Consider the following 21,114-nt stretch of genomic DNA (forward strand, 5'->3'; position numbering starts at 1 on the left):
TCTTAATCCTCACATTCGTTGGTAATCTCACGGCATTTGTGTAGAATTGACTTATAATGTCCTTGTGTGAGTTCAAGCCTGTACAGAGCCGCGTGCAGGCTCAGAGACCTACAGCAGGATGTCTGGTATGCCCAGCATACTCCCACGATGTGAATGGTTTCTCGGTTTTCTGTTTGAGCTCGGCCTCTTTTGCTCTTTCTTTTTGTCTGTTCTTTATTTCTGTCATTTCCTCTCGAGTGCTGTCCATATTTCTGTCTCTGTGGCCATTTTTGAATGACCGTCTTTGTTTAAACGTCCAAGGTCCTCACAGTAAGTGAGGCTCCGTTCCTTTACAAATTAGCTAAGCAGTGTCTTTTTGTTATTCTGAGTTAATTCTACCTGGAGGGAGCCTCGTCTCCTACAAATAACATTGATGCACAGCTAATTAACAACAGCAAATATGTTCAGAAGGAAACACAAATGACGCTTTGTGTTAACATAGTGAGGAAATGTTGTCACTGAACATACCGAGGAGGCTAATGTTGATGCTGAACGTCTTTCTGGAAGCCTGGATTCTGGTCTCGCAGTCCTGCGCTTTGTAGACCCACCACCACCCCCCCGACCATCACCCAGCGATTACAGCACGGTTCATGAAATGCAGTGTTTCATTCACTCGAACAAATGTTTGCTCTGAACATAATCCATACAGCGGTTCCGTTTGTCAGCACAACGTAATTATGAATGCAAATAAGTTGAATTTAGACAGAATTTCAGTGTCACGGGAGGATATTCTGTGAAAGCTGCATGTTTTTAATTGGGCTTTGGAAAAAGAGCAGCACCGTCTGTATGTGTGTGTTCAGTCTTCTCTGTCTGAACCGCTGATAAAGTATTATGACTCGTATAACCTCAAACTTGTTTTGCTTCACTGTTATGTTCTATTTTTATTTTATTCTTAGAGCAAATTGTTGAGTGACATATTTAAGTGAGTGTTTGTACTCACTGATTGGACAGAGAGTCCAGAGTCTTTTTAACTAGCCACACTCACAGTCATATTCAATATTCGCTCTCTTTTCCAATATTCAATAATTCTGCATAAAGCCAAAGGGGAGTTGCGGATTCGTCACTCTGAGCAACCCATTACACATGCTCATCAGTCATCTTGTTTTCATGTTGTCATTTGATAGATTTTTATTTTTAAAAAGTCCGTTATAGCCGTGCGACTGCAGTCCTGCTTCCTGTGTCTTCAGATTGTTTTTGCCCTCTGGTAAAACCTGGGATGTTATCATTGGATGACTAAGCTCGGACGGAATCTTGACTTTGACTGCTTTATAGTTTCTGCTGTTCGTCATCATCCCACACCACAAGTCATCTTTTTATGTCTGCTGAGCTCCTCTCGTGCTTGTTACTAGCTGGTATAAACAGCAGCAAATGGCATGTTGTCGCTGAGATGTGGTGGTCAACCGTAACGTGACACACCAAAGAGCTATTTTCAAAAAGTGGTTGAGAGAGAAAATGCCATTGGAGCAATTTTCTCCATCCAGCATCTGACATCCCTCTGAGTGTATCTGCTTTGTACCGCTGCTCAGGCTTCATGCATGTTCTGTAGGAGCTTACCGCTTCTGTAAATCCTGCAATACAATGGCTCTGATCTCCTAAATGCATAGTAATGACCGGGCATCCCTGCATGCACAGGACTAATCTAGTTTGGATACAACTTGCAACTGGCAAAGTGCCTCAGGAGCAGTACTTTTTGATTTCTTTTCTTTCTGTATATTCTTTTCCGTTTATCACTGAAGTCCTCGAGGGTCCATGAGCAGCGTGGACTATAAAGCTCTTCCCTCAAACCCACATTTCACCCCCCTCGGTAGAGCTTGAATCAGCATCTTGTCACAGCAAATTTGCAGTAGTGGTCACACAGTCTAGTTGGCCCACACAGTACAAATAAATATGGGAAACGAAAGACCAGAAATCAGGAACACTCAGTTTATTTTTCAAACCATTACTGTGGTTTCACTCAATAAATATCTCCTATGAAATGTTAAGGGTTCTGACTCGACTTGGGTTTTCCATTGTCATTATGTTCTTCTTGTTTGGTCTGCCGGACGCTTTTGCCTTTTCCGAATATGTCTTCAGTTTGCATTGTGTGCTAATGAAGATGAATTTCGAGCTGTTGCGTTTTGTGGGCTTTTCAGTCACTTTAACGAATTGCGATCCGCGACCTTGATGTGGCTGTGTCGCCCGGCTAATGCGTCCTGAGAAAACAGAAAACAAAATGGCGTGAGCATTTTCCTTCCCGCTTTGAGTCAACGGGGCGAGTTGAAGCGTGAGATGAAGTTTTGTTTCCGTCCATTTGATCAACTCGAGTTTCAGCAACCGCTGAGAACTTGGCAAACTGAAGGATTTTCCATTGATTAGCTGTTTATGTATCTTTGCCTCAGGCGCTCCTTCATCTTCCTCCTGCCTACCTACAACACATCTCCGTTTAAACTCAACCAGAAGTTCAGATTTCATCCCCTCCAGAAGGACCCTCTGGTGCACAGAATGAGATCTTTCCTATGGTGTTATAAATCCATGGATATCTGATTGCCACTGATGACAAAATAAATGTACTCTGATTACAGCACCGGGAGAGGGAGACCTTTAGTGACCCCTGAACAAGGGTCGTCTGGCTTCAGCATGAAAAGATGCTTTGAGGCATGGTTGGAACATCTAAAATAAGCGTGTTTAAAGTGAGACGGGATGGAATGTTGAGTGAAGGTTTCAAGAGAAATGGATCTCGTGTTGGTTCAGTGATTATGGTTAATAAAAGCTGACCGAGAGAGCATGAGCTGGCGTGTTTTACGACGTCTTGGTTGGAAATTTTCTTACTCAAATATATTTGCTTTCGCCATGTACGTTTCGCTTCCAGCTCCTTTTTCACAGTAGGCCTTTTGGAGATTGGCAATAAGACATAAAAGAGAAAATGTTTCATATGCGGCTTAGAACTCTAACCTGTCAGTGCCTTTCATTTAGCCACCACCTAATGTTCTCCCTCACCACTGGACGCTGCATGGTTTTAACTCTCTTATCTTTAATGTTTCATAGTCAGTAAATGTCTCATCGCTGGGCTCTTTCCTGGGCTTTGCTCTCACTGAGGCCGATCCTCTCCCTCTCCCATCTTTGTGCTCTGTCTATCCACCAGGCAGACCAGCTCATCAGCTGTGGGTTTTCTGGTGGGTTCAAACAGGTTAAAAGCTTTGATCATGAGCAGTGAGAGGCAGGTCCGCTGCTGTCCAGCAGTTATCCACCTGGCTTTAAGTAAGCTGCACACACTGCAGCTGCACGCAGTCATTTACAGGGTTATCTATCCCAAAGTGACACCAGGGTCGATGTAGCTTACCTCAGTTATGGGAAAAATGGAGGAATGTGAATTAATTGCATGTGTCATGAGGTGATCCTCTGTTCATACAGTAGACTGTGAAATATAGCCCACCTACCAGCACCTCTAAAGCTCACTAGTTACCATGTTATACCTCATTTGTTTAAACCATACAAAAACCAAAGTGTTGAAACAACATGTGTGTTTTTTACGAGGGGTTATGTGCTGGAAAGTGTCCTAACCTCCCATAGCTTAACCAACATGTTAATTAATGAGCTTTAGAGGTGCTGAGACACAGATTTTGTTACTTTCAGACAGAGCCAAGCTAGCTTTTTCCCTCTGTTCCCAGTCTTTGTGCTAACGTAAGCCAACTGACTGCTGGCTTTAGCTTCATATTTATCTCACTCCTCTCGCCTAACTCTCATCTAAGCAAATAAACACATTTCCCAGTCTGTAAATTTAGCCATAGATTTTTAGCCAGAAAATTTATTTCTGCCTTAGAACGAAATTGGCCAAAACAAAATGCAACAGCCTCCACATTTTGTGTGCGAGAGCAAATTAGCTTAGTCACAATTGGAAAGCACCAGTCAGCGGCTGGTTATCCATAACTAACTGTTAGGAAGTCAGATAGCTGGGCTCTTATCTTGTCATGCCTGCTAGCAATCAGCTTTTACACCCAAAGGTTCTTTGCTGTCAGAGGGGATTGCAACAGCTGTGGAAGATAAGAAGGACCAAAGATAGGACGTGAATTTGTGGCTCCACCACAAGCTTGATTAGTTGATCCAGCAGTTAAGGAACAAGGAGGCAAGCAGAGTGTACATCCATCCACCAAACCTTTAGGAAGATTTATGCTGACTTCTTAAGAGGATCTGGAAATTTGAGCTCGCTCTCTCTCTCTCTCTCTCTCTCTCTCTCTCTCTCTCTCTCTCTCTCTCTCTCTCTGTGTGTGTGTGTGGGTGGCTTTGAAGGTGGTTATACTCTCCGATTGGTTCCCTGAACTCATTTTCACTTCCATTACAAGTCTATCAATGTGAAGCAGGATCTTGATGAAAGACCCTCTGCAGACAATTGATCTCAGTAATGATGAAGAGGAGGGGATAGGTCAGGCAAGCCACTTCTTCTTTCACAGGATTTTCTCTGAGGTGCTGGCTGGAGTGTGAGCCAGTCACAGCGTTGGCGTTTGATGAGGTAGTTAGCTGTGTCACGTGATGGATTATTCTTAAAATGCTCCTAAAAAATGGTACGGTGTGCATCAGCCAATTATGCAAAAAAGGCTGTGTGTCCCCAGAGAATAGAGTACTTTCTCCAAACTAATTAATTAAATTTCTCTCTGAGCCCTTTCTACTTTATTTTGCCACAACACTTCTTCTTTCACAACACCCTAGCGGATGTTTTTTTTTTTTTTTTTTTTTAAAGAAAAGACTTTTTAGATTGAGATTTCTTCTCAGTCAATTCAACCTAATCAGTGTGGAGGGGGGGGAGGGGGGGGGGGGGGGGGAGACCAGCACAGGCACAAATAGGGATTCAGTAATTGGCCTGTTTTGCATTTAATCTCCAAGGATATTTTATTCACACGCTTGCCTTATAAAGGCTAAATTGTTTCAATTCTGAACTGATTGTGCCTGAAACACAAAAGAGAAGAAAAAAACTCTGCCCTCATGCCTCCTATGGGGTAGTGCTAAACTGCTTATTTCAAACTAAACTGGATTACAGACAAAAGACACAAAGCTGGAATGCCTTGGTTTTCCAGCATAATAGAGCCATAACACCCACAGAGTGGTTGGTCGGCTGGTAATTGAACTTATGCTTTTGAGTGGTAGACATATTAACTGCAGCCATATTAGGGAGGAGGCATATGTTTGTTTATTCAAGAGATAATAGACTTGGGGTTCATGTTGTCCCTCCAGTAAATTGTCCCCCACAGCATCTCTACAGCAGTTCCTGTTTGCTTACTGCCTCTATACTTGTTTACTTTGACATTTATCTTTCTTTGAAAGTCAGAGCAGTTGGAAAAATAGGCCAAGAGGAGGAGCAATGAGGTTAAAAATGCATGCTGAGGTGCAATCAGAGGATTGTTTTGTGTTTTCAGCACCGCCCAAAGAAAAGGGGAAATCTCAATGTGCAAGTGCAGCACAATAACGTAAATGAAACACCACCTCAGTGCTCAGCATCGACATATGGAGGTGGTTATGGTGTGTGCTGTGTCTGGGAAGAGTCAGGATGACACACAGTATCTGCTTGTCACAGAGCCAGGTATGAGTATGTATGGGAGTGGTCAGCATCAGCACGTTCAGGCCTTCAGAGGTGTTACCAATGCCAGCCATGCTCTATGGACCGCGGCCTCATCACAGCAGGAACAAAGCTGCAAAATTCAGCCATAAGCAGCTCAGAGATGAGCTCAGAGGAGATCTTGGTGTTGTCTGTTGGGAACCTGGTGCATTCCTGTCCATGTAACACCCAATTTTTAATGACCAGTTCGCTCCAGACATAGAGAGGAAGCTTTTCTTTCAGTCCCTCCTCCAGAGTGCTCTGAGTTAACTTTGAGGTGGTGTGTCGTAAGCTCGGGCTGGGGTCTGAGAGGCGACTTGAGAGCCTGTAGAAGAGCCTTGTAAATCCAAGTCAGATCTCCCCGAAGCAGTGACGTATTAACACTGCTTAGCAAGCCTCTCTGGCAAAGTCCGCACAAAGCGCAGCCCCTGGGCCTCACAGACCACTTCAATCCACTTCATCTCTTTGTGAGTTTCTGCTCACCTGCTTAGATTAAAAAGTGGCTAAACGACCTCTGTTTCTCCGCTCCAGTGATTTTAGGGATTGACTCAAAGTGCACATTGAAACCTGGTGTGTCAAATGTGAAGAGGATGATCTCCATCCATCCATCCATCCATCCATCCATCCATCCATCCATCCATCCATCCATCCATCCATCCATCCATAAGAGTTCATCTGAAGTTCAGATGACAGATTTTTGTTTGAGCTGTAGGAGGAAGTGTTACTTGTGAAGGACTGGTGATTTTAAATCACAGTGATATTCTTGGGGAGTTACAGTGTAATATTTCTCTCCAACTTTCAGTGCCTGTTGTCCTGTTTGTGGGATTACTGTATATTAGGTGAACATGTTTTCAACTTGTGCACCCATGCCCAAACAATTGACAAGTTTGCATGGCATGTTGTATTGCTTGACTTGCTAGACCGGTGGTGGTTTGTTAAAGTGGGTTAAAGTTAGAGTTCAAGTAATTTTAAACCTCATTTCATATGAACGGTACATTTAACGAGAGAGAGAAGACAAGGTGAGAGTCCTTGCAGAGACAATTAGCTTAGCACAAAGAGCAGCCAGTTAGCTTAGTTCAGCACAAAGAGTACAGCTAGCCTGACTGGCCAAAGGTAACAAAATCTCTCTACCAACACCTCTAAAGCTCACAAGTTACTCCATTCATTTCCCTGTTTTAATGATGTGTAGCACATTGTCTAAAGCACATGGTGGAAGTGCACGTCCGGCTTCTCTTTTACTAGTTAAACAGTGGATAATCTGTGTGCAAAGTAAAGCACAAGGCACAAAGGCGCTGCTATTAAGTCTCTTGCTTAATCACAGGTGTGTTTATGTAGCATGACTTGGCAAGTTGGTGAAGCCAACGAATTTCTACTGAAGAAAAGGATCCATCAATGGGAGCAGCAGGAATCCACCGAAGCTCCCTGAGGTGAAGCAGGCGTGAGATGTGAATAATGCGCTGTATAAACAGCAGAAGGATACTGTGTACAGACAAAGCAGGAAAACATGCTTTGTTTTTGATTTATAAAACCCACGAACATCTGTTGCCACATGTTTTTTTCTCATACATCTCAATCATCTTGCAGTTGTGCGCACTTGCACAAGCCTTCTGACCACTCCCACAATTTCCTATAAATATAATATAAAGGGCATATAAAGGGCCATCATTTAGTTTAGTTATGGGGAGAAATGGCAGAAGCATCTAAGAAGTAGAAGAAGAACAGTTTTACCAACTATAAACCTGAGATAGGGGTTGATTAAATTGACAGAAGACAATGCAACGTCAGCCTGTTTGGAAGCCTTAGCTCTGCCATTACCAACAATTTGAGTCCACTTTTAGTTTGGATGCATGGTTTATACATTTGGTGCCTGGTTTTCATTGTTCAGTGGCTCTCTACTGCCTCGAGATACCAACAGATAATAAGATATCAACATCGTGCCTTACCGCACTTATTTTAAGCCCAGCACTCCTATTAGCGCACCGATGGGTGCAAGCACATCACTTCCACAATGTGGCGCTGGGCGTGTGAAAGTAGCAGCGACACCGTGCTCTGCTTTGCGCTGGATGTAAGATCGGCCATAAGTCTTGTTTGTTTAGTCGTTCTGGTTTTACAGTAGATTATAGGTCAGACACTTTTACAATAATTCCTTATTTTAAGTTAAACTCAGCTCATCGTAGGGGCTGCACGGTGGCGCAGCAGGTAGTACGCGTGCCTCACAGCAAGAAGGTTGCCGGTTCAATCCCCGGGTTGGGTCTGTGTGAAGTTTGCATGTTCTTCCCGTGCTTGCATGGGTTCTTCCTCCCACAGACCAAAAACATGCTCATTAGGTGTGAGTGTGAGCGTGAATGGTTGTCTGTGTATATGTTGCCCTGCGATCGGCTGGCGACCAGTTCAGGGTGTACCCCACCTCTCGCCCGTTGACAGCTGGGATAGGCTCCAGCCCCCCATAGTTGGGTAAAGACAATGGATGGATGGATGGAAGTTAAACTCACAAAGCTGTAGCTTTATGATTATCATACAGACATGACCTTGGTATCAACCTTCTCATCTAACTCTGAGTCAGAATGGGAATAGTTTTTTTTCCAGATTTTCTAAAAATCTTTTCTATATAAAAGGACCTGTCTGATGTCATCCTTATAGTTGTGTTAATGTTTGTTTGTAGCACGCCTCAGTGTTGAATGCCACCGTCAGAAGGAGCGTTGATGCTGCATCCGTGTGTCACCTCAGGGCTAATTAAAATGATTCATTGGCATGGTTTTAACCTTTGTTTGACAGGAAGTGGGCCTTATTTACTTTTTTTTTTTTTTTTTACGAGACCATTTGAGCAGAATTCTTTGCTTCATGACCCATGTGCTTTCTGTTCGAGCCTTTAACTTGAACTGGCGCAGTTTCACTCACTCACATTCATTTTCACATGCTTTGGAAGCTTGCAGCATGTTATCAGCGGTATCCGCCTATACTGACAGATGTTAGTGCTTTTCTATTTTTATTTATTTTTAATAAAATTGAGATAATTGTGATTGTTTGGCGTAGACTCCAGTGTTTTGTATTCAGTTGCCTAGCTGTGGTCTTCTGTTTTTATGGCAGAGCGCTCGTCACAGTGGGTTTCCAGCTAAAGTAGATTCATTATAGCTAACTGGTTGTAATGTTTTATGCATTAAGTCACTGCACAGCACCTTGACATTATACTCTTGATTTAGTGTAATTTAACAGCTTCTGATTATTTTTCCCACATTTTAAGCCTTCTGCATGTTCTATACTATTTAAAATATCTTACCCCTGGAATTCATGGGGAGCTGACCATAACACCTTTGACAGTAGCTCAGATTAATGAGAAATGGTGATGCGGATTGAAACGATGACCTTTTGTTGCCAAGCGACCGAACAACTTCTTCAGCGGTGGCATATCCTCCTGAAATACCGAAGCAGCGCGGGTCGTTGTCAGGTCTTTCCACCTCGCTTTGACAGAGCTGACCTTATGCAAGTGTTTTTTGTTTTTTTTTCTGTTAATGATGGAAAAATGCTGTGAATTTTGTATACCAATATTCAGCTCCACGGTGTCAGACTTAAGCCATACACATGCATTAGGTGCACTATTGATTACTCAAAAGTCTGCACATGCCAGTGTTTCATTTTTTTTCCTTGGCAGCAAACACATTGTGAAAGGAACCACTGAACAGGAGTTAATCTTTCACCCTTCAGTAAAAACACTGAACATATAAACCTGTTGTATTTGCATTGTCCTGTCAGGCATTCCTTTGTTGTTGTGTTCACCCCCTCTACACAGAAAATATTGTAATTAGTTGTTTGTAGTCTCATTTCCTGTTGCCTGCGTGTTGGGCTGCAGCTCTTTGCACTAGCAGTGATCATGAGCTGACAACAAAGCTTTTCCCCTGCACTCAGATGTCCCCAGAGGTTACTCTGGGTCTCTCTTCACAGATGCAATCTGTAAATGACAATGGCAAGGAAGGAAATCAATAGTACCCCCTGAAAGCAGCGGTGGTATGAAGTTTATGATCACAGATGGGACATGTTTGTGCTCTTTGGCATGTGGAGATGGAGAAAGATCACATCCACTGAATAAAGGTTAGCTTGCATTGCCTTGGGTTTAAGTTTAATGAAACATCGAGGACTATGATACCCTGGAGATTTACATTCAGACGGCTGAATCTGATGACTGAGGGAACAAACCATTGCAGCATAGTTCATGTATTGATAATCCATGTTTAGTTGCATACTGTGGGACTGAATTATTTCCCATTTTACATGCACAGTACAAGTTAATACTGCAGGACAATGGTGAGCGTAGCTGTTCATTCTCTAACTGCTGAATTTAGAAAAGACCTCAATGTGGTTGGTTTGTTGGATTTCAAGCATAACACAACTAGAAAGAAGTAGAAATTAGTTGTTCCTAACACTGGAACATACGATACTTGTGGCGAAATACAGCACATCCAGTCATTTTTCATTGATCTGCCAGCAAAGTATTAAACAACCAAACACAATCTAAATATTTCATGTGTTTCCACACAGCATTTGGGAAAGTGTTTAATATCCAGTCTGTAATATGATGAATGGAGTTCATAAATTTGTGTTTGTTTTGATATGTCTGCAGAGAACATGGAGGAAAGAAATGTACATAAATAGAAAGTTATGAGGGAAGGTCACCTTCATTTTAATCAGTGGATTGAGTGTGAATGATCTGGCTTTGCTAAAAGTTAGTGTACCATTTTTTCTTCTTGGTCAGTTTAAAAATTGGCTTAAAGGGTCAATGAGAAAAAAGAAAACTCCTTTCACAAAGATGATGATGAAACACGTATCAAAGCTACATTACTTGAGCAAGACTTTTGTAAATTGCCCTTAAAAAGTTTTCTTCTAGGAGGCATTACGCTGCTGCACTATCACAGCCATGAAGCAAGAGGAGTTAAGATCAGGCATCCTTTTGATCACTTTCCAATCCACAGAGGAAACATAAAGGCCAAAGAGTCATAAATATTACAACCACCCAGAAAACTACATTTGGCCTGATGCTGTCATGTGCAGTATATTTTCTCCAACAGTTGCTCCTTTCCGTTCCACTGGATTGAAGGTTTCTGTTTCCTTTGTCTTTCAGAGAAAGAACGTCCACCTGCTGCTGAATGTGTTTTTGCTGGCAGCCTGGGGAGCCGTCCTGCTGGCCTGCCGCTTCTACTGGATGGGTAACAAACCCCCCAACTTCTCAAACTCTGACAACCCTGCAGCCGACTCACCCTCCATCCTCACCAGGACGCTAACCTTTCTCTACCTGCCGACCATCAACTTTTGGCTTCTCCTGTGTCCAGACACGCTGAGCTTTGACTGGTCGATGGATGCCCTGCCTTTGATCAGGAACCTTGCTGATTTGAGGAACTTTCATACGGTAGCCTTCTACCTTGGATTGCTCTTGCTGGCTTGGTTCAGCCTGTGGACGCAGCAGACGGCTAAGGGCAAGGACAGCAATGGCAAAGCGTATCATTATACAAATGGCAAAAATGGGAGCAGTAATGGACACAGTTACCAGTACAACAATCATGAACATATGAACAATTCCCACACAGATGCTCACATTAATAGTGCACAAAATGGTACCAAAAAGCACTATGAGAACAGGACTCCGCTGCCCACCACTGAGAACGTTGTGGTGTTCTCTCTCGGCCTGTTGGCTATCCCTTTCCTCCCGGCCACAAACATCTTTTTCTATGTGGGCTTTGTGATTGCAGAGAGAGTATTGTACATCCCCAGCATGGGCTTTTGCTTGCTGGTGGCCGTGGGGATGAGGTCTCTGTATGTCCGCCTGCGACGCAGGTCCTCCAGGGCTGTGTTAGTATACTGCAGCGCTGCCCTGCTTCTGCTTTTTGGTGTCAAAACTGTTATGAGGAACCGGGACTGGCAGAATGAGGAGATGCTCTACAAGTCAGGGATTTATGTCAATCCTGCTAAAGGTAACTCAGCATGCATTCATTTGAATCCGCATGCACACTAATGTGTTGTGCGCATACACACTTTTAATGCACTTATATGCACAAACCCACACCCAGACCTCTTCCACCCATCATGTTTGGTTGTCTGAAGAGTGAGCGAGCTTTTAGGCAAGGCTTTGAATTTGAAAATGCGTGCTGTGTCTCTACTACCGCCTTGAATTATTCAAAGTAAAGCTGCCTCAAAATGTCTCCTTGGCTTCACTCAGCCTTAAGCGGAATATACAGACGCTCACAAGTTGAACTCAGTGCCACAGACGCAAAATGAGACCGGTGTGGGTAGAACACATTTATCTTTCTGTTGCTGGACGTCTTTATCGCACATCTTCTTATGCCCAGCATGCAATCTGTTTAATGACACCAGATGCCCCGTCTCACTTGGAAGGGCACCATCACTCGTCTCTGATTGGCACCTTTAACAGCAGATAAAATATTCAGTAGCTTTAACATTCAAGGTCATCAGACTCGGGTTCCTATCCAAAGCAAAGTTCTTGGAGGTGCTGAGGAGGGAAGCAGGGCAACAGCGGGATGCGTTGTGTTAGCTAATTTCCCTTTCAGATTCTGCAGCAGAGCTGAGGCATGACAGCTGTTTGTTTTGGCAGGTCATCAGCCGAACAGAGCAGCAGCAATGTGCCGACTCACATTCATTATGGCTAATATGAGACTTGAACAGAACCCAACCTCGAACACAGACACACTCGTTGGATCCTTTGATCTGTGAAATTTCAGGATGCACGTAGCAACTCTTTCCCATAAAAGAACCTTCATGAAGTAGTTTTTGCATAACTGGATGTGCAGTTGAATGAAGGGAGCTTTGGGTTGTTTTTCCGCTTGATTATACTGAATATTCTTCTGAGAGTCCGTAGATGTTCTGATTTTCAACAACTAAATACTGTAAATACATTGCTTAAAGGCGCTGTGCATATTTTAGCATTTTAAACATGTCAACAAAAGCAGCATGAGCTGCAGATTTGTCTTCTTATTCAGTGTGACTAATGTTGAGATACAAGAAACACTGTCTCTAAACATACTAATGTCATACTTAGCACCACAGAAGCTCTTTAGGCCTGTCCATATGCATTTACTTTTTTCTTGGGAAATTCATTTTGTGGAATTTTATTTATATATTTTAAGCTTGTGCAGAGTATAAAATAGCCTAAAAAACAGATCAGTGATGTTATTTTGTTACATGGCAATAGGAATTGGTTACTATTTTCCATCCAATTATTTTCTTTTTGCTTACCAGCCCCTCCACATCCATGTTCACACTCCAGTCTCTGCGAAAAATGTCCAAAAGCTCTCAGCAACCTTATTTCACCAGTCAGTTACTGCACTCTGCCACTCAATACTAATACCATTAGCTGTGCAGTAGTATTGTGGGGGTCTGCTTTTCACGCTGTCGTAGGAATGACTGGTGGTTTTGGCACAAACCTCCCCTGGTGTGTCATCTGTCTTTATCCTTAATGTCTTGGTATACCAGCTGCAGCAAAACAACATTCTCTTACGAAGTTAAAAATAACTGAACCCATGTCATTAAGTGGCTGTGAATAAGAAAAGAAAATGATTGCGTGCCACAGAAACGTTGTGTCTTGCTGCTTTAATCTGAGAGCTTTTTAAGATGCTGATGAAGTTGCAGAAGATTGCCACAAATCGTCTTTTTATCTGCTTCAATTCACCCTTTCTTTTGTAACCTGCCAGCATGGGGCAACCTCGGAAATGTCCTGAAGAGCCAGGCCAAGATGGAGGAGGCTGAACAGGCGTACAGAAATGCCCTCTATTACCGCAGCAACATGGCGGACATGCTGTATAACCTGTGAGTTTGTGCGACTTCTGTGTTCCTCTCCTCATCCTAAAGGCTCATTTGCCTTTCATTTCATTAAGCATGTAAGAACATGAGTGTCCCTGTAAGGCTTGTGCACCTGACTTGAAGCGTGTCTCCACTCCTGGCTGTTTTAAATGACGAAGGAGTGTGTGCGAACAAATGGATGAGTTCTCCTTTTGCACGCGTGTGTCCATTGATCAGAGCTGTTCTCTCAGAGGAAGTGCCTGTTGTCTTGTATTCTCCAGAGTGCTGTCTGTCTGACAGGGTTATTAATGATGCCGTTTGAGCCTGAGGGGAAACATCCACAGCAACACTCGCAGTGTGCTCAAATGTCTGTTGTTTGCTGAGATCTAAATCTTCCTCCGCAGTTTAATCAGACGCTTGTGTTCTTGTCTAATCCTAACAGAGGCCTTTTAAGTTTCAACATCTCCTCTTTTGAGTTTCTTAAGCTCGTAACTGTCTGTAGCATCTTTCCTTTTGTCTGTTCCAGTGGTTTGCTGCTGCAGGAGAGCAACAAGTTCTCAGAGGCGCTCCACTACTACAAGCTGGCCATTGGGAGCCGGCCAACTCTGGCTTGTAAGTACAGCTCTTCTTTTTTATTGACGGTCTCCGGCTCTTGTGGTTGTGGCTGTGCTGTGTCCAGGCAACGCTGAACACAGGCTGCAGTTACATGAAGGGAGAGGAATAGGTGGCAAAGGCCAGCGGGTATACAGCCGAATTCAACACAGCTGCAGCAGAAAAGTCGTGTCAACAGATCGAGCAGTGGCATGATGTCATTTATTATGAATCCAGGCCATGACACTCTCATTTCACCCCATCCGTCCTGCGTCGTCTAGTTCCCGTCAGCTTTAGCACGTCGCTCCCTCCTCTTTGCTCACTCTTCCTCACCTTCCCATGAGAGTTCAACACATTTTTTTCTGCTTTTACTTGAATTAAATTTCCCATACAGCGTCATCTTCAGCAGCTTCGCTCCCTGATTAGTACGAATCACCCACAATCTTACCTGATCATGCAGTAAATTAGTTCCCCATTGTTCTAGGCATCAGTCAATGACAGATAAAGAGAGAATCTTAAGAGTCTCTTCCTTTCTACCCAGGATTAATTATAGACCTAATCAAGATCCCAGTTAGACTAGAAAATTTTCTTTCAGCGTGCAATTATTCAATCTGTTGTAGCCGATTACAAGTTTAATTAATTACCTTAAACAGCAGACATGTTGAAGGCAGAATTAGAATGAGACAGTTAAAGTGTTTTTCAAGGTTACACCATTACTCAGTGCCTAATGGGGAGCTAACTAGTGCAAACTGTAACATAGCTTGATTTAATATGCAAAGCTATCCTGTTCTGTGATAAAGTGCTATTGATTTCTGGCACATTTTCTGCACACAGAACATCAGTTTAGAAGGCTGATGGGAAAAAAAACTTGCTTTTGTCTCTCTGGTCTGTCTTATCTGCTGCTGTTTCAGCGCAGATCCAGACAAAAGTCTAGATATTGACCCAGCGATGCATTATTATGTAGATAAGACACTGAGGTGTGAGGATGTGGAGTAAAATAATGTCAGGGATTGAGATAACAAATCCTAAGGACAGAAGAGGAAGATATCTTGTTTGCGGGGGGGGAAAATGCCCCCCTTTGACTTGATTATATGTCAACACCCTATAGAGGAGCCTTCCAGATTGATCCGCTGTTTCTTGTTAATTTATTCCGACAGCCAGACTTGATAGGAAGCTGTTTAGAGAAGCAGGTCCGCAGAGACTAATTACTCTCTGCTACGTATTGATCATGAAATGCTGTCTTTGACCGCTCAAGGAAAAGTTTAGTAACCATCCAAAGTATCCCCACAGGATACACGCAGTGGTCATGCAATGGTCAATTTACATTGAAGCATAAATATGATCAACAGTGGTTTGTTGTTCCACCTCATAGATTACATTTAGAAATGACCATTAGTCATCTTTTCAGTACAGTTGATCTCTCTGACTTAACATTGTTAAACACAGATTTGGCTGAAGAGGCTCTTGTCTTCTCAAAGAATCCAACCAGGCTTCTGCTGGGAGATCTGATCCCCCTTAATAAACACATAGAGGAAGATTAAATCTTAGTTCAATCAACAAAATCGAGCTAGATATCACATGATGATGTTGGGATGTTGATGAAGCTGCGGTAGCAAACAGAGTTGGCGTGAACGTATCAGTAGAGTAAATGAGTGAGGTTATAGTGAAAGCCAGATTCTTAAGCGTGAGGCAAACAGCTGATCTAATCAGCTGATGCAAGCCGAATTCAAGAGCTCTGGCTGATCTAACGCTTAAGTTTTGTTTTCACATCAGCGGCCTACTTGAACACGGGCATCATCCTGATGAATCAGGGTCGCCTGGATGAGGCCAAGCGCACCTTCCTGACCTGCGCTGATATCCCAGATGAGAACCTGAAGGACCCCCACGCCCACAAGAGCTCAGTCACTAGCTGCTTGTACAACCTGGGCAAGCTACTCCATGAACAAGGACACCAAGAGGTAACTGCAGAAAAATACATTTAACAGTTTACTTAGAAAATCCTGAGAGATTCATGTACGTTTCAGCGTATTTTGGCATCCCAGGCATTAGCATTACATTCACGTAGCGCTGTTGATGGGACGTCATTCAAGTCCATTAAAAGCATCAGTTTTCAATAGAGAAACTTGTGTATTAGACTTAGCGAAGTGCTGAGTTACACTAATTCCCAGATGTGAGCACAATGGTTGTTGAATAGCTAGAATAACATGTACATGTTTATTAATAAAGCCAGTCAATGTGGTTGGGAAAGCCAATATGTTATTTATTAGTGATAATCATAGCTTGTCAGGATGTAGAATAACAAACACCATAAAATGCACCACATGGACATGACATTCTTTAAGTGGTCAGTACAACTGTTCTGCCATATGTTTCAGCATTGAGCTCATAGTTAGCGAGGTTATGTGACTGCATTATAGTCAGGGCGTTTTGATTATTCTGACCCCCATGTATATGTAGTATGACGCTACCTTTAACCATAACCTTAGTAATAAACAGAATTGAATTTGCACATTTCCAACAACATCAGCTTTGCGCATTATAAACTTTCTAAAGATAGAATTTATGGCAGGGCTGTTCTGTTGAATTGCAATTGATTATACGGGCTCACTTAATGTATTTTGGCTCATATTTATGTATTTTGCAGCATATCTGTAACATATATCTCTCAAATCGGCACATTGCTAACATGGGAGTTCAAAGACTGCTCCCTCACATACATGCTGGAAAATAGAAAACTGTAGTGAAGTGAGATAAAATGCAGGCGGCTGACTAAAGAGCCTTGGGAGGACACTGAGAAAATGCTCGGCTTTATATGGACATGTTCCAAAATTGCCTGTGTCATAGGGGACACAGTGTTTTGTGCAGATAGTCCTCAGACTGTTTCTAACAAATTCACTCGCTTTCATGCCCCGAAAGACCCACAGTGCTGGCAAAAATAACTGGTTTTCCAGTGCTGCACATTTATATTATACACAAGCACTGACGCTGCTGATTCAATCCGGGCTGAAGCAGTAGTACTGCAGATTCAATAAAGGCTTTTATAAATTGTTGGCGTGCTGGAGAAAGAGAGCAGTCCCACTTCCTCCGACCTCTAACCACAACATTTCCTTCAGCAGTAAAGTAGTTCCAGCTCCCCCTGCCATTTAGACTCTGAGGTGAATCGCGGTACCTCCACTCAATACATACCAGAGCTAGTATGTGACACCGCTGTAGTCGTCTTAACAGCCGTGACACTGCGGATAGACCCTTTCTGCTCTGCTCTCTGTGAGCCAGCCTCCCAGCGACCCCCCAATTCCACGCTGTGTATTCACAGTGTCAGGGCCCTGGCTGCAGGGGAGGAATGACTTGTTACTCCAACGCCAGTTTCTCTGGTGGGGTCTCCCTGCTCTCTAATGCAAACATCCCCCACCTTCTTTTTTTATTTGTTTCATTCACAGGAGGCCCTCACAGTGTTTAAAGAAGCAATACAGAAAATGCCAAGACAATTTGCACCACAGAGCCTCTACAACATGATGGGTAAGAATTGCTCTTTTTTTTTCTTCAAGAATTAAGCATAAAATCTGCTGTTTTGAGCGCAGGAAAAATGGAACAGTGGAGCAGAGCGATAAGGAGTGTTTCGGAGCAATTGGCAGCTATACATCTGGAATATTTGTTTTACTTTGTTGCTGTGGGTCCCTTAAAACAAATAACCTTTGTGTTTCTTCTGGATCAGGCAGCATCACAAGTGAACCAAACTTTCAGTAAGCATTAGGGATTACTAACTGCACGTAAGACCCCATTAGCTCTTTACACGAGCAGCTTTGAATGTAGGAGTGCTCAGGGCTCACTAACACACTCTGTAGAAGAATAGAAGAATGTAGAAGAATCGTACTTTTTATTATCGCATCACGCATCATGTTGCACACGCCATGCTTCCCGAGAAATTAGTTCCTCCACATTTGACCCATCCTGGTCATCCCTCCAACACGGCAGACCAGGAGCGGTGGGCTGCCAGCTGACAGCCGACATCTCTTCGTCACCATTGGTCAGGTGGTGATCTTCTTGCATGTTTTTAGTTTGGGTTATTTAAGGAGGAAACCCCGGGTGAACACGGGGAGAACATGCAAACACACACAGAAAGGCCCCTTTTTCCTCGAGCAGCAGACACCAAAGGCATGGTGGAGGACACGCCGCCAACGCCCACAACGACCCTCTAGCTGTGAGGCAACAGTGTTACCACTTGTGCCACCGTGCTACCCAAGCAGGGATATAACAGACTTTGTAGAATTTGCTCCAAAAATGCAGGTTAAATAAGTGGAAGTTAGAACAAAAACCAATGATCTTTTTTTGTGATTGAATTCCATTAATGATTCGATATTTTCACTTCTAAACGTGTCATTTGTCATTCCACGTGTGCCCTGAGGATTCAGATGTTAACCCTGAGTTGTGAATCCTAAACCTGAGGCTCAGTGTAAATATGCTGCAAAAAAGTAGATTGTCAAACAAGCATTTCTATCTATTTATACCAGTGATTGTTGAATTAATGTTGTTTAACAGCGTTTTGACCAGACAGTGGTATGGTTTACAATATCATGTTATTAGTGTTAATTTGCTTTTCACTGCGAGAACAGCTTGTTAGATTGCCGCTGTAGAGCAGCTGCTTTCAGAGTCATTATAGCTGCTTTTTCTCTGTCTCGCACACATGCAGGTACATGCGCACACACATACGATCCCACACTTGAAGCTTGTCTGTAATCCAGACTAGGCAGTGCCACAGGTTCACTTACGTGCTGGCAAAATGGGATTTGACAGAGCAGCTGAGATTATGTCAAAATGTTGATGAAAGCTTCAGTCACCGTTAAGGAGCGGAGCTGCGACTGTAACGGAGGCGCTGAGCCAGAGATCTGTGATTTCTGCAGCTTAGCGTTGTTCCCTCGCTGAACTGATTTGCACATTTGGCACACCTGCTCATACGTATTTCCAGCTTTAGTCAGTGTGCAGCACTCATGCTGTTTGTCAGACGCCAAAGAGCAGAAGCTTTCATCAGAGGCAGACCTGGGTGGTAATCTGCACCCTGCTGGTCTCGCTCCAGCACTCTCTGGTGGGCTGAGGAATGTTCCACTCCGAGGAGCTGCTTTTCAATGTCACTTCTAATTGCAAGTTGATGTTTGTGCTAATCTCGTGCAGAGGTCTGCTGCCAGCAAGGCCAGACAAGTATTTTGGCTGCTTTTAAACCCATCAACAAATGAATGAGGTCATGTCAAACAAGACCTGAACATACGTTTTATTAAATAGTGCAGTGCCTTGGGTTGGTGGTAAATCTCTGAAATCCAGATAATCCTGTCTATTAAACACAGACGATTTATTAAAAAAGAAAAAAAACATGCAGTGCTCTCAATTCTTCCCTTTGTCAAATAGTATCAGTGTCAGTTTGGAAGGAAGCGGGCCATGGGAGTATAGGAAACTTTAAGAAATTACTCTACATTGCAACAGTATGCAGACTGATCCGTATCAAATTTGCGATAATCTCTAATCCACTATTTTGCTCTATTTAATGTTAGCTGTTGACAAGGACATTTTTGATTATGTGGCTACAATGTCATGGATTTCCAGCTCTTAAATCTGAAACATAAGGCTGCACTGATGGATATCATCTTGAGAGTATATTCCCATGTATTCATTTAAAACCTGTAGGAAAGCTCTTAAATCTGCTGCTTTCATTTTTTTTTCACAATAAAAGGAAGTTTTTTTCTTAAATGTGATGTCTTTTACATGCTGAGGTATCATTCTCTTAAAAGGAGAAAGTGCGTTTTCAAATCATTAAATAGGTCCCCGGGTTGTGATTACGTGTGTGACACCTGTTGCTTATCACAGTTCCCGATCAGGGATCAGTGATTAGCCCTAATCCTCGTGGAATTAAAGTTTCAGTCCACTCCAGCCTGAACAACCTGTCCACTCTTTTTAAATATACACCGTGTTACCAGGCTCTGGTGACATTTTAACAACTGGGATACATTCAGTCTCTTCCCCTCGATATGTTGTAATGTTGATTTTAACTGCGTTGTGTCCAATTACCAACTGATGTTGTCGGATTCTTGCAATAATACAAGTGTTATTCGATGGCTATGAAAGAGAGGTTATTGTTTTCTCAGGTGTTAGCAGGCAGAGGGTCAGATCTGGTGGTGGGGGGGAGGTGTTGTGTGATGTCTGACAGATCAGGCAGAGTGAGGGAGTGTGTTATAGACTCAGTAATCTTCTCATGTTGTTTTTTTTAAGCCAACAAATATAGCTTATTTCACGTTTCATAAATAAAAACACCTACAATGACTTAAATGTTCATTACTTATTGGATATCAAAGGCTTACTGCTGAGAAAGGCATCAAAAGTACGTCTGATTGTTTGCTGTAAATTGTTTCTGCAGCAGTTTCTCTTAGTTCTGTGCCCGATGCACAAGTAAAAATATCAAACAACATGGAGTTTTAGGCTGGATTTGGTGCATTGAGGTCTGGTCTCACTGTCAGGAAACCCTCAGCACATGGGAACAATGGGGAAGATGAATGATGTCTTAACCTCTGCTAGCTTGACCCCTGACGCGACCCTTATTTTGCTCTCACAGGAGAGGCCTACATAAGACTGAACAGGCTGACTGAAGCTGAACACTGGTACAGAGAATCCCTGCGAGCCAAGCCGGACCACATCCCTGCACACCTCACTTACGGCAAACTCCTGGCCATGACGGTAAGACCATGTCATCCTCCGTTCAAGGCGAGACAGTGTGACTTTGGAAAGAAGAAATAACTAATTCTTTACTTTACAAATTCAAAGTTGAATTCGTAAGAAACAAAACTCGCTCCTGCTTGCTTTGATACACTTATGGTCTGGCATGACCACTAGCTTATAGTGGCTAATGTTCATTTACTTGAGTCTGCTCACTGACTTGTGGTCATAGTTAGTTCACTGAATGATTTAGCGTTTTTCAGCAAAACTCAGTTACATAAATGAAATATACATAATCACTTTCTGCTAAACACTGGGCAGCTTGTGCAGCTCGAGATGAAGTGTTAAGTGTAAGCTGCATTTATACCTCTGCATTACACCGTACGTATGGAGGCCACAGCCGAGCTGACACGCACCTCCTCGAGAACGTAATAACACAT

The 21,114-nt window shown here is 43.0% G+C and overlaps 1 protein-coding gene across 1 annotated transcript in view; it reads left to right on the forward strand.

The window, feature by feature from the left end:
* The window catches only part of tmtc2b (transmembrane O-mannosyltransferase targeting cadherins 2b), a 94,572-nt gene that overhangs the window by 53,475 nt on the left and 19,983 nt on the right, over positions 1-21,114 (forward strand). Inside the window, exons 3-8 of the mRNA XM_070972464.1 lie at positions 10,719-11,565; positions 13,300-13,414; positions 13,914-13,999; positions 15,752-15,936; positions 17,416-17,494; positions 20,574-20,695. Of these exons, the coding sequence (XP_070828565.1) occupies positions 10,719-11,565; positions 13,300-13,414; positions 13,914-13,999; positions 15,752-15,936; positions 17,416-17,494; positions 20,574-20,695 (1,434 nt within the window). The remainder of the gene's footprint in view (positions 1-10,718; positions 11,566-13,299; positions 13,415-13,913; positions 14,000-15,751; positions 15,937-17,415; positions 17,495-20,573; positions 20,696-21,114) is intronic.

Source organism: Chaetodon trifascialis, chromosome 10 (assembly GCF_039877785.1).
Source record: "Chaetodon trifascialis isolate fChaTrf1 chromosome 10, fChaTrf1.hap1, whole genome shotgun sequence".
In the NCBI taxonomy this organism is placed as follows: domain Eukaryota; kingdom Metazoa; phylum Chordata; class Actinopteri; order Chaetodontiformes; family Chaetodontidae; genus Chaetodon; species Chaetodon trifascialis.